At 32.1% G+C, this 18,417-nt stretch overlaps 1 protein-coding gene across 1 annotated transcript; it reads left to right on the top strand.

Moving 5' to 3' along the window:
- Positions 1–12,615: 12,615 nt before the first annotated feature.
- LOC145633467 (uncharacterized) lies at positions 12,616–17,625 on the top strand. The gene is made up of 7 exons (XM_081685530.1): positions 12,616–12,834; positions 15,030–15,168; positions 15,255–15,412; positions 15,534–15,764; positions 15,895–16,377; positions 16,701–17,091; positions 17,249–17,625. Exons 1-7 carry the CDS (start codon positions 12,616–12,618, stop codon positions 17,623–17,625), a joined length of 1,998 nt encoding a protein of 665 aa, XP_081541656.1.
- Positions 17,626–18,417: the final 792 nt, after the last annotated feature.

Raw genomic sequence — 18,417 nt, 5'->3', positions numbered from 1 at the left:
AGTACATACAATAGACTCTCAATCGAGAGAAACTCTAGAGTGTGTATATACTAGAAGACGCATAATCAAGAAGGGATTCGATCAATTGTCATGGAATCAGGTACGCTTCCGCAATTATGTTTTACTGATTAATTTGATATATATGAAGATTAAGTATATTGTAGGAATTAATCCTTACAATTGAAACTTGGAAATATGTTGATATAAAATGAATATACAATTGATTTACAATAAACTCAAAAGAGCTTGATATTAAATATTAATTTTTTTGTATAATTATAAATTTATCAGTAATAGTTTTGAACGTGTATATTTTGAACACTATATTCTTACTAATTGAACCTACACAATTTTGATATGAACATCAAATAGATAATAAGTCATAGGAGTAATATATTTGAATTTTATGTACGGAGTAATTAATATGAACACACGTACAACATGATCTTGTTATGAACATCAAATTGGAAAATAAAAATAAAAATTATTAATCATGTATAACTAAACGACTAATAATTTTGAACATGTTTTATTTACTATATGAACATCACACTATCTTAATATGAACATCACATATTTATGATAGATTTGAACATCACATATTGATGATAAGTTGTACTTATAGAGTTATTGTAAATTAGAAAATTATAGAACAAAATGAACATAAAGTTTATATACTATATTTGTTAACTTTTAATTGTAATAAAGGGATATTAAATGAACACGTACACAATATCTACATATGAACATCATATTGTATATGATTATCAAATTGATATATAAGACACATAGTGTCCTAGTAAATTTGAGAAAAGAAAAACCATTCTAAATTTTTGAAGTTATTTAACAAGTTATATCTTAAAACAAGATATATAATCATGTATAATTATAATAATGAGCAAGTGTTCATATTTAATCTCAATACGGTTCATATTTCACAGGTTATATTATAGTTGTACACATGTGATTTTAGCAAGTGGTGTTCTTAATTTGAACACGATACCTATAGAAAATGAGCATAAAATAATCATATATGAACATCAACATAAATCAAGTCAATATAAATCCTTATTTTGACTATATCTCTTGAGTTAACTTATTTTTTGATCCATAATACAGCAATAATCACGATATTTCTAACTAATCATACGTACAAAAACTAAAATAAAAAATTATTAAATATTATGATAATAATTTTGAACATTCTATCTTTGTTAAATGAACACACGCTATCTTGATATGAACACCTATTAACTACTATAATTTATGAACATTTATTTTGTTTCTTATTTATGTATCTTTATTTTTTTTAAAAAAAAAATATTTTAATTCTACTTAACATGTCTAGTTAGCTTAGATATCTAAACATGTTATATGTTTCTTATGAACATTTGAGTTAGACATTTGAACATTATAATTATATGTATATCTTAACATATACTACATATATTAGGTTCTTTAAGCATATTATTATTATTATTATTATTATTATTATTATTATTATTATTATTATTATTATTATTATTATTATTATTATTATTATTATTATTATTATTATTATTATTATTATCATTATCATTATCATATTTCAATGAATACAGTTAGAAAGTGACGATAAAACATATGGTATTATACTTCATGACCATGCATTTAGGTTTGGCATAATGTAATGAATGAAGTGTCTGACGCTACTCGTTCTTCTAGAAATTCATCTTTTTTTTCGCATTTGATTTATATATTATTTTGAACATTTTAAGTTATATATTTGAACATTTGGTACTTTCCTTATGAACATTTATTTTAATTCTCATTTATGTAATAAATTTTGATTTGTAAGATATTTGAACATGTTCTATGTTTCTTATGAACATTTGAGTTAGATTTTTGAACATACGTTGGATTAAGTAATTATGAACATTATTATTATTGTTATAGCCATTTATTATAAAATGAACATAAAGACAATTTAAATGAACATAAGCACATATAAAAGTAAATTTTAAGAAAAAATGAAAGTGAAGAATATCTAAAGGTTGTAGGCCATGTATTATATTGAAAATGAACGCGAGGACAAAGAATATGAACATCGATAGTGTAAAATATGAACATACAATATGGAGTGGCTAAAATGTGCAGATTAAATTTTCATATTTTATGCTCGGTAGTATTTTAAATGAACATAAGTTTCTTTTTTTGTACTTTGAATATATGAAGTATATATTTTGTGAATTAAAAGAGTTCAATTAATTAAATAAACAAAATAATATTGTTACTTTCATAAATTAAATATTGAGCTATGTGAACTCAAATTATTTGAAAATGAACATAAAATTGAACATGTAGCTTTTTTTTTAAATACAAACATCCTCTCTTTTTGTTATGAACATTTTTGGTTACAATATGAAGATAATGAATATGGAACAATTAGCATCAAATTTGCTAGTTTTACTGCACAATCACCAAAATTGGTCAAAAAAAAAAAAACTAAAATCAGCAAATCTCCATTTTTTGTAACAAAAATACAAGAAATTTATATTAATGTGGAGAGAGAAGGTAGACTTTTTCCCATTGTTGAAAATTTTAGAGCTTTTAGGCATTTAGAGGTAGAAAATGGGAGGATAAAAATTGTCAACGAGGGAAACAAAAAATAATCTTAAAAAAAAAATAGAGGAGAGAGAAAAATCGAAAAATAGTATTTAGGTTTTCAAAGAATTTAGAGGTAGAAAAAAAATAATATCAAAATTCAATGGTTAAAACAAAAAATATGTGAGAACAAATAGAGATTGGGACATGGAGATGGATGTTCTTTGATTCCTAGCATGAAGAAATGAGGTAGACAGAGAATATAAATCAAAGGAGGAGAGAGAAAATATGTTCAATTTTCAATGGGGCAATTTTTTTTTTTTTTTGTTTTTTATAAAAAAACAAAAAATAAAAAAACTCTTCGTAAGAAAATTAGAAGTGAGGAATGAGGATGAGGAAATATAAATACAGGGACGAGTATGGGCTTTAGAATAAAAAGGAGGTTATGTGGGCTGTTATATGGGCCTGGTGCACCTATTTTGTGTGCACCATGGTGCATGTAATAACAATTGGTATCCGGGTACCCGAGAATAGCAAAGCTTGTCCCATGTCCCGGCCTACAAAATTGTTGTTTTCACGGGACGGGTACCCGACCCGAAAAAAATGCTAATTTCCCATCGGGTTTTTTTGAACACCCCTAATATATAGGGTTGTGATCCAATGAGAAGGATCTTATAATGAGAAGGAATCATGAACGTACAAATAATGAATCTAAAGGTTCACATTACAACAATGCAAAATGCACATTTAGTACGAATATTATGCACATTTAGTTAAAATATTATGCACATAGTAAAAATATTATGCATATTCGTTTTTCACTATTTGAATAATCCACCTGCTACCAATCTACCATTAATCTATAATGCAACACTACTACCAACCTCCTATCACAACTACATCACATTGGTGGTACTATTTGTTCATAATTTTGGAAAAAAATTATAAATGCAATATCATCGTATGTATAAGTATTGACTTTGGAGTTGCTAATGATAGTTGATACTTTGCCAGTGAACTCTAATTTTTGTTGAATTGATTGGCAACATCAACAAATATTGAGGTGTTATGATACATTCATTGTTAGTCGCTCGGTTTTGCAGGAGGTAGAGAGCAAGTTCGTCGGAAGTCGATAACTAACCGTAACATATATATCTTATCTACTGTTATGCCTTCAGTTTTGGTTGTTGCTGCTCTTAATATGTTCAGCATCAATCGACTTTTATTTATGCTTCTTAATCTATACATGTTTTATCAAAATCTTTTCACGATTCGTTAACCTCCAAAATCTCTTGGACTTAGCAATATCGTCAATAACATTTTAAAGTTGTTTCAACGCATATAATAAAGCAACAGTTTAAAATTTATCAATCAAAAGTGAGAGTCGTAATAGATCGGTTGCCATTGTTAGAGCTTAGAGTAGGAGAGAGAAAGTGATGAATTTTGACAATGGCCGGAGAAGAAAGTGGAGCAGATATACTTTGCGCTAGTTTTTTTAAAATTCTTTTAAACTTCGCACATTTAGTTCAAAAAAACTGCACATTTAATACAAAATATTTGCACAAAAATCCTTCTCATCTTTCTCATTTTAAGAACTTTCTCATTTAATTGACCCTAAATCTATCTATCTATCTATATATATATATATATATATATATATATATATATATATATATATATATATATATATATATATATATATATATATATATATATATATATATATATATATATATTTATTTATTTATTTATTTATATATTGGAGGGATCCGGTGGAAACACCTTTATATGTGAGAATACTATACTTATGTGAGAACACTTTAAAATTTAGACCATTAGAAGAACTTTTTAGAACATATGCAACATCTTTTAGAGCATCACACTTAACTTTTTGTAGCATAGGTTTTAGAACAAAATGCCTACAAATTTAGAACCTAGACTCAATGATTCTTAACATATGAAATATTTCTTAGAAGAATAAACTTAGCTTTACTGAATATAGTTTTAATTGGAACACGATACTCAAATTTTAAGACCTTGAACTCAAAAACAAATATGAACCTATGCAATCTTTTTTAGAATATATGCAACATATTTTAGAACATCTGTAATAGTTTTTAGAACATACTTAAATTTTCTTGAACATAATTCGTTAATATTGAACAGGAATTGAAATTCGATTTTTACAACGAATTGATTCGAAATCAATTTATCCTTGATTTTTAACGTAACATAAAATTGCTGAATTGTTGTTTTGTTTCTTAAATCAATTAAAATTCCTTGAAATTTCAAACTCTATATAATTTGCCCAATTTGATTGATTTGGATGAAAAAAAAATTTCATTTCACATATTAAACTGTCAATTAAGCTTGGTTTACCTTTGATTAAGCTTCACAACTTGAATTCTCGATTGTAATTATTACCAAACACACGAAATTCTTGAGCATGTGGTGATGGTAGTTGTCGTAGGAGAGGAGAGAGAGTGGTAGCCATGATGGCGGGAAGAAGAGAAAGAGTGTTGGTGGTGGAGGTGGCGGCGTAAAGGCTATATAACATACGGTGGTGGTGACGGAGAAGCTAGAGATTGGATAGTGTTGGTGGGGAGAAGAGAGAGAATGTTTGAGGTTGAAGATGGTAGGTTGGGTTTAAAATTGAAACCACAACATTAACATTTTTTATCACAAATGTGCGTGGGAAGTTGTGAGACATGTGATGGTGGCAGTGGTGGTGTTGGGGAGAGGAGAGAGAATGTTGAGGTTGAGGATGATGGGTATAGTTTATTTTCAGAACATCTACCTTTAACATATTAGAACATACATGTGTTCTCACATGAGCCTCTCCATATATATATATAATTCTAGAGTCACTTTTCACGGAAATCCTCCAAATCCCCATTCCTAAACTCCCATTCACTCCCGCCTTTTCCACTTAATCTCTCTAAACAGCCTACTCTACTGAGTATTAGATTTGAATTTCAAAAAACAAAAAAATGGAAAAAAAAGGAAAAACCCCATATCGTGGTAGGCAGTTATCTTAACTCCACCACACTACTCCATAACTGCACACACTACAACAGAGTAATAGAGTATGGATTATATACTACATACTTTGCAATACTCATTTCACTCACACACACACAAAAAAAAAATCACTCACACAAAAAAAAAAAAAAAATCACAAATCTGATTGTTTGGGGTTTCAATCAGGTAACCAACATTTGGCTCACACAATTCCGGCAATCGTTTTCTTCGTTGTCTTCGCCGTTGCCTTCTTCTTCTTCGTGGATTCACTTGAGATCGGTGCTTTTTGTTGTTACTAATTGTAGGGAATAAATTCAAGCCTTTAAATACCACTAGCTTGAACCCCACTGTGATCATACACTAAAGTACGGTGGCGTCCAAAAGGGAAGAAGATAGAGCAAAAGAGTCGCCAACAAGTTTTTTAGGAACTTGTAAACCGTTCACAAGGTGAAGGTTACACCCCTTAACGATCCAAGAGACCGTCAATTCCATAAGGTCTAGAACCAAATAAGGGTTCGGGGATGAAGGTACAAATTAAACCTAAAAGAGATTGAACCTGCCCTAATAATAAGCCTCTACTTTATTCTGATCGTATTCATGTGCGCTTTCTAATTAACATACAATGAATAGGATTAACCCTAAACCTGTTTAATCTGTGTTGGTTGAATATTAATGCACAAATAAATCTATTATTGGCGATCACTTGAATTATAATCACAATTAACCCTAAACAAGATTATTAATATCTTATTAAGCGCGATTACAAGTACAAATTCCCTTTAAACATGCAATAAAGGTGTGATCAAACATTAACAATAAATAAGCATCAAACAACATAATAACAATCAATCATGAATAATAATTATAATAATCATAATAATAAATTATAATAATGATAATATCATCATAAATAAAATAATCATCATCAAAATAATAATAATAATAATAATAATAATAATAATAATAATAATAATAATAATAATAATAATAATAATAATAATAATAATAATAATAATAATAATAATATTCATAATCACCATAAATTATAACAATTATAATCATAATCATGTTCATGTTAATATTAAAGCATAATAATAGCAAGATCCTAGGCATGATACTTACAAGATTAATAACAAACCCTAGCACGTCACTAAGCAATAAAAATCAAATCTTTAGCCCTAACATGATACTAACAATCACAAATATTAGGAAGAACATAGGAAGCATCATAGCAATCATATTTAATATTAAGGTTACCCTAGACATGATACTAGGAATATCATAATAACAATGTAAACATGATTTCTACATCATAACATCAATAAATCAATTAAAGCACTTACTTTGATGCCTCGTACCTCTTTCTAATAACAAAATACACACGTTAGTAATTTCAAGGAAAATAATAAATCAAACAATTAAATTAAATAATTGAAATAGAGATTTGGGACCAAACCCTCAGAAATTAAAACCTTTCACGTCTAGGGCGAAGGCAACTTCGAATATGGCTAGGTGTTTCTAGATCTTGCGAATGCGGAATTTTGTATTTGAAAACAAGTTTAGAAAAAGAGAAAGATGAATGAATTAAGAGAGAATTAGAAAATTAATGATTGCGAATGAAAGTTGATTGTTGATGAGAATTCGTGAGAATTGGTTAATGAAAATGGAGTTTTTAATACGATATTTATAGAGAAAATCAGCCAAAAAGATAAATTAAACAAAACAGAGTCTGACGCACAAAAAACAGAGCTAGCGTCACCCTTGGCTAACTGGCGCCAGGCGCCAATGGCTAGCGCCAGGCGCAAAGGCCTGGGGTTAGGCGCCAAGCTTAATTTTAACGCGTTTTCGAAAATCAGATAAATATACCGTACTGGAGGATAAAATCATATAATTTCCTCGAAAATGCTATTTGATTTTGATTAAAATTCTGAAAAGTCAAAAGTCAATTTATCAATTCTAATTGAATTAGGAATGAAAAGAACCTTCTAGAAGATTCTAGAAGACTAAAACCATTCCTAATTGCATTAGGAAGGATAAATCATATTAGGCTCTCCCCTAGATCATTGGGCCGTATATAAAGCTCAAACCGGGCCCATTTTAGTAAATTGGCCATAACTTTCTCAATATTCATCAGAATTGGGCTTATAATATATCGTTGGAAAGGTCTTTGCAAACCCCATCCAACTATACTACTATTGGACCCATATCATGGACCAACCAAACTAGATTGACTGTTTTCTTAAAATAAGTTTTCAAAAAACAGAGAGAAGAGAAAAGAAATTAAAAGTATCCGCAACACTACACTTCCCACACTTTCACTTCATTCGATTATGATTCGACGCGAAAGGTACTCATCACTGGGTTTAGTTTTGGGGAGACACAAATGGGTGTCTACACTAATTTGTCTCCTTTTTCCCCAATTTTAAGGTAAAAACAAATTTTGCTAGAAATTATCAGAACTACATAGAGCATATATCAACAATATTGGAACAAACTATAATGAAATACCTCGAAGGAATGTAAAAAAAACTCCGAATTTAGCCTCAAATCAAGCAAGAAAACCAGAAAAATCAAAGCCATGATTGAAAATCACACCTTGGTGTGAAAATACACTCATAATCGAGCACAAAATACCCAAAAAATCGATCACAAACCTGCCCAGATTTTCGAGCCCTAAAACTGCAAAAATTTGAACCATAATGCAGTATAATGAACAAAAATTGCAGAATTTCAAGCTTGAAAGCAGAATTTCGAACCCACAAATGCAGAATATCGAATTAAGGCCTCCAATTCGAGCAGATGTAATTGGGGTCAGGAACATGACCTTAAGAATACCCAACTTCAGTTTTAACCACACCTTCAATTCTCTGAAAGGCTAACTCAACACCTCAGAAACACCCGGCTACGAATTGGGCTAGCTCTAAACCCGCTTGATCAGGGATGTCTGAATCAAGTTCTAATGCTGGGTTGTTTGTATTTGGGTATGCCATTGTTGTGGATTGTGTGAATGATTCAAGGGTTTGTGAAGATATAGATAGTTTATTTTATGAATATAGAATATAATTATATATGGAATTTTCTGATGTAGTTGACTAGGAATCCAGGAACCACTAATTTTGATTTTAGTAATCCAATTTAGTAAAATAGTGCGGAGTGTTAAAAATTAATAGTGTCATGAATGAATGATCAATATATTGTACCTTAGGCCTATTTGAATAAATGAATGAATGACCAATATACCTTATAAATTGTACCTTGGCCTATATGGAGTAAATTTAATTTTATGGAGTAAATTTAATTTTATCTTACGGAGTATTATTTTTCTATATGAGGGAATTCGTATCCTATTAATAAAATAAAATATTATTGGTCTTAAAATAGATAAAATCTTTATATGGACTGTTTTGTACATATAAAGGAAAAAGAATAACTTTTTTTAGAGGAAAAAGCGACAACCCAAAATATATTAATCGAGAGACAAAGTGTCCGATAGTAGATATGGAGCAATATCCATAGGACAGTAATTAACCCACACTTCATATTTACCCTCCTCTATACACGAGTTTAAGTGCCCAGCAAAAAGAAGAGAAACAACTCCTCCAAGAAATGATATAAAAAATATTTGATTTGCTTATCCTTTGATGAATACCCACAACCAAATGGCCCCTAAGTATACCCGTGCTCATGCACGGGATATATATAGTATATATATTGTATAAGTGATAGTTATTAAAGGGTGGCTATTGGTTTTTTTTTATAATGAAAAAATAGAGGGCTAGATTTTAATTGAGTGATATGTGTAGTTATGAGTAAAAATGGTGATTATTGGTTTTTTTTTTTTTTTATTTTTTTTTTAATTTTTTTTTATTTATAAAAGAAGGGCTAGAATTGCAAGGATGGGAATTTGAAGTGCTGTGAATGAAAGTTGGAATATATATTATATTAAAAAGATATTAAATATATACTATAAGAAAAAATATACTTAGAATATGGGAAGTTGATTTTAATGATGTAACTTAGACCCTGTTCTTTTGAGCTGTTGTGGACTTGTGTTCTGGTCTGCTCTGCTGAACTCTGCTTAGCTCTGCTCTACGGAATATTATTAATTTGTTGACACTTGGTTTTCCCTGCTAATTGCTATGCTGAAATCTTATGTTCTTTGCCCTGCTCAAAAGCTTAAAAGAACAGGGTCTACTCTTATATGTCGATGGCCACGCAATGTGGCAAGTTTATGGGGTTTACTTTGTCAAAGCTATAGAGGTTACCGGGGTAACTTGGTTAAGTGATGTAGGAGTTACTCTGTTCTTTTGCAAACAGTTTTTCGATGAGACTAGTTTCGCAAAAAACGTGTTGTATATATATATTTTGTTTTGGTTATTAGAGAAGTCGAAGTTGTTTGGAGGGTAGTTCCTAAAAAATACATATAATTGAATGGTTGGGAATTTTGAGTGTTTTGGTGAATTGTTGATAAATGAACTATATACTGTCATCTATTATATTACGTAAAAAAAATAACTTTAAGTGAAATGTTATTAGTGTACTTAAAAAAAAAATAATATTAGTAATATTCCCTTAAAAAAAAGTGTGATATTAGTAATATTCCCTTAAAATACATAATAATTATTGCATATTATTTCATCCAAAAAATCCAATTTTCTCTTTGATAATCAATAGTTTTTACAGTGCACTCAATTTTGACGTAAATTGCAATTGATATCTTTTAAAAAAAAATAAATAAAAATAGTCATTTCCTCTATTTTGCCACCTAAATTTTTTTTGTAAAAAAAAAACACACAGAATATATATTGCATTTTTTTTTCTTCCAAAAAAAAAAAAATCATTTCCTCTTTTATGCCACCTGAATTTTTTTTTTTTTTTTTTAATACAAAATAACTTATATGAACAACCTTTTTTATACAAGTCTATAACAACATTTATCATTAATTGAGGATTAGCCATAACAATGTTGATCCCTTGACCACGATTCTACTACTATTTCATACCTGTAAGGTAGAATTCAATAATAGGTTTGACCATTTTTTAAATGAAATGGAAATGAAGTTAATTAGAGTTAGACATGATTCATTATTTTTTTTTATGTAAGTAGAAATAGAGTTGGTATTGGAGATTGTTCATTAATTTAAATTGTTGTTCCATTTTTTTTACAGTATATAAAACACTCCGTTGACTGCGTTTTAGCTTAAATTTCTACACCCTACAGGTATGAACAATTTATTTTACTTTAATTTTGTTAATATGAATGAGCATGTATCATAGAGGGACATGATATTAATTTGCCACTACACTACATTACATACATATATTACCTCTATTAGGATTATAACATTGTAAATTGTTACAACTTAACTCTATTAATTGATGTTGTTCAAACTATAATATCGATTCTTATATATTTATCTCTTGATTATTGTATATATAATAGATAAGAATGGACATACATACAAGTAATTATCGATTCAAAGAGAATTTGCAATACAAACATGCTAGATTAGCTGTTAGGCGAAGGTTACTATTCAAACGCACTACAAACTATGAAGATCCTATTTTCAAGCAACGTCATTACTTATTGGAGAAAGAAGCACGATCCTTGCGACTATTAATGATGCAATTACGTCGATCAACACATCAATATCACGATGTGACACGTGAAGTGGAGCAATTTCCTAATGAGATCAATATGAATGGTACTTAATTATAAGATCTATTAATATTTACTTTATAATACTAATACTTTACATAAAGGATTCTATTAAATTTTTAAAACCTTTCATTCCAGAAAGCTCACCTAATGATTGGATGCAATTACGTCGATCAACACATCAATATCACGATGTGACACGTGAAGTGGAGCAATTTCCTAATGAGATCAATATAAATGGTACTTATAAGAACCATTAATATTTACTTTATAATACTAATACCTTGCATTAAGGATTCTATTAAATTATTAAAAACTTTCATTCCAGAAATCTCACCTAATGAGGGGATAAACAATGATGCTAGACCTGATGAGCAGATTGTCAGAAGGAGAGGTAACCACTTTGCCAAGCTACTTAACCACACACATAATTGATGTCGACATTGTTAATTGACATTCACTAAAATAAATCATTTGCATGCAGAAGTGACTCATCAATGTTGTCGTAGAGATCAGTTTGATAGACGTTGGGATTTTGGACCTAGAACGATTTTGTGTCCTAATTGCAAGGTCCTTATGTGGAATGAAGAAAGGGTAAAGAGTAGCAATAAAACACACCCAAGGTTCAATCACTGCTGTCAAAGTGGGCAAGTTATATTGCCGCTTTTACCTTTGACACCGCCATTTTTAATGTCACTTTTGCCAAACCATCAATTTCGAAACAATATTAGAGCTTTCAACTCTATGTTAGCTTTCACCTCTATGGGCGGTCGGATTGATAACACTGTTAATGATGGTAGAGGCCCCTATGTCTATCGTATAAGTGGTAGTAATAACCATCGAATCGGAACTTTACTCCCTGAGCCGGGAACAGGTCCAAAGTTTGCACAGTTGTACATCTATGATACTGACAATGAAACATCCGACCGACTACATCACACGGGGGGCGCGGAAGCTTCTTCCATAGATCCAAGAATTTTACAAGGACTAAAAATGATGCTTGATGATATAAATCCTTATGTCACAGCATTCAGAAATGCTGGAAATATGTTGCGCAATCAAGGTGAGCATCAAGATTTGAGAATTAAGCTTATTTGCGCAAGAGAAGGCAGACAATATATCCAACCAACCACAAGTGAAGTGGCTGCATTGATGGTAGGTGATGGAACTAAGGACATAGGTAATCGAGATATCATATTGCAAAAAATAGATGGTGGGTTACAAAGGATTGATGAAACTCATCCAAGTTATATGCCTTTACAATACCCACTACTGTTTCCATATGGTACCATGGATGGAGAGTTGGGATACCTAAGGCGTCAAGTACAAGTACCAGTCGAAGTACTGTGACAATGCGACAATTCTACGCATTTAGGATACATGATAGGGAAGAAGAGGGTGACACCTTGATAGATTCCGGGCGCTTATTGCAACAATTTGATGTTGATGCATACGTTGCAATGAAACAATATCGATTATCATGGATGAGTAGAAATCAAGGCAGGCTTCGCTCTGATTTATACAGTGGACTCCAAGATGCAATCAGGGCTGGATATGTCAATGCTACTGATGTAGGTTGATTATTCATATTACCATCATCCTTCACACGAAGCCCCCGTAATATGGCCCATCAATATCAAGATGCTGTGGTGTAGAGAATATTTCAAGCGTTAAACCCCTAGCTTGAACCCCACTGTGATCATACACTAAAGTACGGTGGCGTCCAAAAGGGAAGAAGATAGAGTAAAAGAGTCGCCAACAAGTTTTAGGAACTTGTAAACCGTTCACAGGGTGAAGGTTACACCCCTTAACGATCCAAGAGATCGTCAACTCCATAAGGTCCAGAACCAAATAAGGGTTCGGGGATGAAGGTACAAATCCAACCTAAAAGAGATTGAACCTGCCCTAATAATAGGCCTCTACTTTATTCAGATCGTATTCATGTGCGCTTTTTAATTAACATACAATCAATAGGATTAACTCTAAACCTGTTTATCTATGTTGGTTGAATATTAATGCACAAATAAATCTATTATTGGCGATCACTTGAATTATAATCATATTAACCCTAACAAGATTATTAATTATCTTATTAAGCGTGATTACAAGTACCAATTCCCTTCAAACATGCATAAAAGGTGTGATCAAGCAATAAAAATCAAGCAACATAATAAATTAATTATGATCATGACAATAAAACTATAATCATCATCAAGATAATAATAATCATAAAAAATAATAATCATAATAAGAATCATCATAAATAAAATAATAATCATCAAAATAATAATAATAATAATAATATTCATAATCATTATAAATTATAATCATAATCATGTTCATGTTAATATTAAAGCATAATAAACATAGCAAGATCCTAGACATGATACTAACAAGATTAATAACAAACCCTAGCATATCACTAAGCAATAAAAATCAAATCTTTAACCCTAACATGATACTAACAATCATAAATATTAGGAAGAACATAAAAGGCATCATAACAATCATATTTAATATTAAAATTACCCTAGACATGATACTAGGAATATCATAATAACAATTTAAACATGATTTCTACATCATAACATCAATAAAAACCATTAAAACACTTACTTTGATGCCTCGTACCTCTTTCTAATAACAAAATACACACGTTAGTAACTTCAAGGCAAATAATAAACAAACAATTAAATTAAATAATTGAAAGAGAGATTTGGGACCAAACCCTCAGAAATTAAACCTTTCACGTCTAGGGCGAAGGCAACTTCGAATATGACTAGGTGTTTCTAGATCTAATGAATGCGGAATTTTGTATGTGAAAAAGCAAGTTGTAGAGAAGAGATAGAGAGAGATGGATGAATGATGAAGAGAATGAGAGAATTGATGAATGAAAACTGGTTGTAGGTGAAATGAAAATGGATTTTTTACGTCGTTATTTATAGAGAAAATCATCCAGAAAGATAAAATATCAAAACAGAGCACTTGGCGCAACTGAAACAGAGGCGGCGCCAACCCTGGCTAATTGGCGCCAGACGCCAACACTAGCGCCAAGCGCCAATGGCTGGCGCCAGGTGCCAGGCCTAGCTCCAGGCGCCAATGCCTGGCGTCAGGCGCTAGTCCTGTTTTTGACGCGTTTTCGAAAATCAGATAAGTTTGCCGTACTGGAGGATAAAATCGTATATTTTCCTCAAAAATGCTATTTGATTTTAATTAAAACTCTGAAAAGTCAACAAAAGTCAATTTATCAATGCTAATTGAATTAGGAATGAAAAGAACCTTCTAGAAGAATCTAGAAGACTAAAACCATTCCTAATTGCATTAGGAATGATAAATCATATTAGGCCCTCCCCTAGATCATTGGGCCGCACATTAGGCTCAAGACGGGCCCAGTTTAGTAAATTGGCCATAACTTCCTCAATATTCATCGGAATTGGGCCTATAATATATCGTTGGAAAGCCCTTGTCGAGCCCCATCCAACTACACTACTATTGGATCCATATCATGGACCAACCAAACTGGATTGGCTGTTTTCTTAAAATAAGTTTTCAAAAAACAGAGAGAAGAGAAAAGAAATTAAAACTATCCGCAACACTAGATTTTCCACACTTTCGCTTCATTCGATTATGATTCGACGCGAAAGGTACTCATCACTGGGTTTGGTTTTGGGGAGACACAAATGGGTGTCTACATGTGGCAATTGCTCGTGTTTTGGGTCCGCCTGATTTATTTATAACTTTCACTTGCAATCCAAACTGGCCTGAGATTGTAAATGAGATATTTACACGTGGAAGTCGTCGCACTGAAGATAGACCAGACATTGTAGCACGTGTTTTCAAGATCAAATTGAAACAAATGCTTCGCGATTTGAAGGATAACAGGAAGTTTGGAAAAGTCATTGCTGGTGAGTTGTGTTGATTAATTATATAATCATACTATATTTTTTTTACATATCTAATTAATTAACATGGGACATATTTCATGTTACAGATTTTTATGTCATTGAATTTCAAAAGCGCGGACTTCCACATGCGCATATTCTCATAACATTGGCTCCAGAAGATAAGCCTAAGTGTCCAGAGGATATCGATGTAATTATCTCTGCGGAAATCCCTGACAAGGATGTAGATCCTTTGGCAATTGAAACAGTTAGCAAGAACATGCTCCATGGACCATGTGGGCCATGTTTAATCAATGGAAAGTGTTCAAAGCATTTCCCAAAGAAATTTTGTTACTGAAACCACCTTTGATGATAATGGTTTTGTGCAGTATAGACGTAGACAACATAGAGAGCCCATCATTGTTAATGGAAGGGAAGTCGATAATCGTTGGGTGGTACGATATAACAGAGATTTATGTGTTAAGTACAATGCACACATAAATGTTGAGCGTGTTGCTGCGAGAAGTGTGGTAAAGTATCTATACAAGTATGTTACTAAAGGTCAAGATCGAGCAACAGTTGTCATTGAAAACAATTCAACCACACGACGTAGTCAAGAGGTACGGCAAGGAAACAAAGTGGATGAGATAAAACAATACTTAGATTGTCGATGTATCGGCCATTGAAGCATGCTGGAGAATATTTTAGTTTGATTTGCAACATCAATATCCTTCAACGGAACTACTTCAGTTTCCTTTACCTGGTGAACAATTTTTAGTTTTCAATGATAATGATGATCTGCACACAGTCCTTGAACGACCGAGATTGCAACAAACCATGTTAACTATTTGGTTTCAAGCTAACAAGGATTTTCCAGAAGCAAATCAATACACTTACCAAAATTTTCCTACGGGATTCACATGGAATCGTTCTACAAAAAGGTGGGCACAACGTCAAGAAAGACCTTGCATTGGTAGGTTTCCTTTTGTTCATCCAAATTCTGGGGAACGATATTACTTACGGATGCTTTTAACTAAGGTTTGTGGAGCGGAATCTTTTGAAGATAAACGAACTGTTGATGGTGTCATCCAACCTACCTTTAGATCTGCATGTCATGCCTTTGGGTTGCTTGATGACGATAATGAGGGGCATGAAACTCTGTCAGAAGCCTTTAACTGGGCATCGGGTTCACAGTTGAGAAACATGTTTTGCTCCATATTGATGTTTTCAGAAGTAAGTGATCCGAAACAATTGTGGGAACAACATTAGGGTGAACTTACGGATGACCTAGAGAGAATGATGCAACGTCAAACTAGAAACCCTAACTTACGATTAACTCTCGAAGAGATGCAGAATCAAGGATTACAAGAGATTGAGCATATATTGAATAAACTTGGAAGGTCATTGACAGATTTCCCTAACATGCCACAACCTTCTTTAGAGTTAGCACGCAATGCCTTAAATCGGTTGATAAGAGATGAACTTGAATATGACACACATGATGAAGCCAACAGATTTAATACCTTAGTTAGAGGGTTAAACACGGATCAATATAGAATATATATGCTGCAATACTTGATGCTTATTCTCGAGATGCAGGTGGCCTATTTTTTGTCTACGGCAGTGGTGGGACAGGAAAGACATACCTATGGAACACTCTTATTGCAAAATTCAGATCTGAAAGAAAGATCGTGTTCTCTATGGCTTCATCGGGAATTGCTGCTTTATTATTGTCTCGGGGTAAAACCGCACATTCGACTTTCAAGATTCCTTTTGATCCTGATCAACATTCCGTTTGTAACTTCAAAAAAGACTCAACCCGTGCTGATTTGATCCGTGAAGCATCATTGATTATATGGGATGAGGCTCCAATGACCCATCGATTAGCATTTGAGGCGGTAGATCAACATTTCAAGGATATTTGTAGTGACAATAGAGTTTTCGGAGGTAAATTGGTTGTTCTTGGTGGAGACTTTAGACAGATACTTCCCGTGGTGCCAGATGAAGGACAAGAATCTATTGTTGCAGCTACCTTGCATCGAGCGTCCTTTTGGAGAGACTGCCAAGTTATGTGCCTAAGGATAAACATGCGTTTATGTCGAAGTGACGTTCCCTTTCGATACCCTTGAAAAAATTCGAGAATTTGCTGATTGGATAATAAAAGTTGGAGAAGGAGTTTTAGCAGGAGTGCCCATTACAGAGGAAGGTGAACCAAATTGGATTGAAATACCACGTGATTTTTTGATAGCCAATGATGAACATGGTTTGCAAAATCTCATTAACTTTGTCTACCCCAACTTGCCTTCAAATTACACGGATTGGGAGTACCTCAAGGATCGCGGAATTCTAGCACCAACAAACAATGATGTAGATGAGTTAAATTCAGAAATTTTATCAATGCTACCAGGAAACGTGCATAGGTACTATAGTTCGGATACTTTGGGTCATACAGGAGATGGCGGGATCCTTGATAACATGTAGCCCATGGAATTATTAAACTCATTAAATTTGTTGGGTCTTCCAAATCATTGCTTAGAGTTGAAAGTTGGTGCCTCGGTAATATTGATGCGAAATATGAACCAATCCATAGGGTTGTGCAATGGAACACGCCTTATAATCAAGAAATTGGGTTACAGAGTGATTGAGGCAAAAGTGATCACAGGTCCTAGAGCTATAGAATCAGTTCTAATTCTGCGAATTGATTTAACACCTTCCAACAAGAAGATAGATCTCCCTCTTAAAAGAAGGCAATTTCCATTAAAATTAGCCTTTGCCATGACAATAAATAAGAGCCAAGGACAGACGTTGAGCAAAGTTGGCATTTTTCTCCCTAGGCCCGTGTTTAGTCATGGCCAATTATATGTTGCAATGTCACGAGTTACATCTCCTGCCGGGCTAAAAATCTTAGTACAAAATAAGAAGGATGTTTCTCACAGTTTGACTAAAAATATTGTGTATAAGGAAGTATTAAACAGTGTAAATTAGCTATGTATGTAGTTTTGTTATAACATTTATTTAGTAACTCTTAGCAATGTTTGTTTTAGTGTAATTTCAGAGCTATACTATTTTTTTTTATATATTAGATTTTCTTTGTCATGTTAATGCTTCTATTTTACTTTATTAAAGAATTATTTCATTATCTATACTATTTATGTAACCTTTATACATGTGCGAGGTTGGATCAATAATGAAATATTATGTAAATTATTTTTTATGCCCACTTCAATGATGTTAAAATGCAGGAAATGAACACAAGATACACACCATGTCGTT

The sequence above is a fragment of the Chenopodium album genome, chromosome 1 (genome assembly GCF_948465745.1).
Source record: "Chenopodium album chromosome 1, dcCheAlbu1.1, whole genome shotgun sequence".
In the NCBI taxonomy this organism is placed as follows: domain Eukaryota; kingdom Viridiplantae; phylum Streptophyta; class Magnoliopsida; order Caryophyllales; family Amaranthaceae; genus Chenopodium; species Chenopodium album.
Note: the sequence above shows the minus strand (reverse complement) of the source record. Positions and strands in the feature narration are given on the sequence as shown.

Excerpts from the sequence above, each read along its gene's own strand:
- LOC145633467 (XM_081685530.1), top strand. The coding sequence starts at position 12,616 with ATGCGACAATTCTACGCATTTAGGATACATGATAGGGAAGAAGAGGGT. Across the intron at positions 12,835-15,029 it reads GATATGTCAATGCTACTGAT|ATTGTAAATGAGATATTTAC; the intron begins GTAGGTTGATTA and ends AACTGGCCTGAG. Across the intron at positions 15,765-15,894 it reads CCACACGACGTAGTCAAGAG|TTTCCTTTACCTGGTGAACA; the intron begins GTACGGCAAGGA and ends GAACTACTTCAG.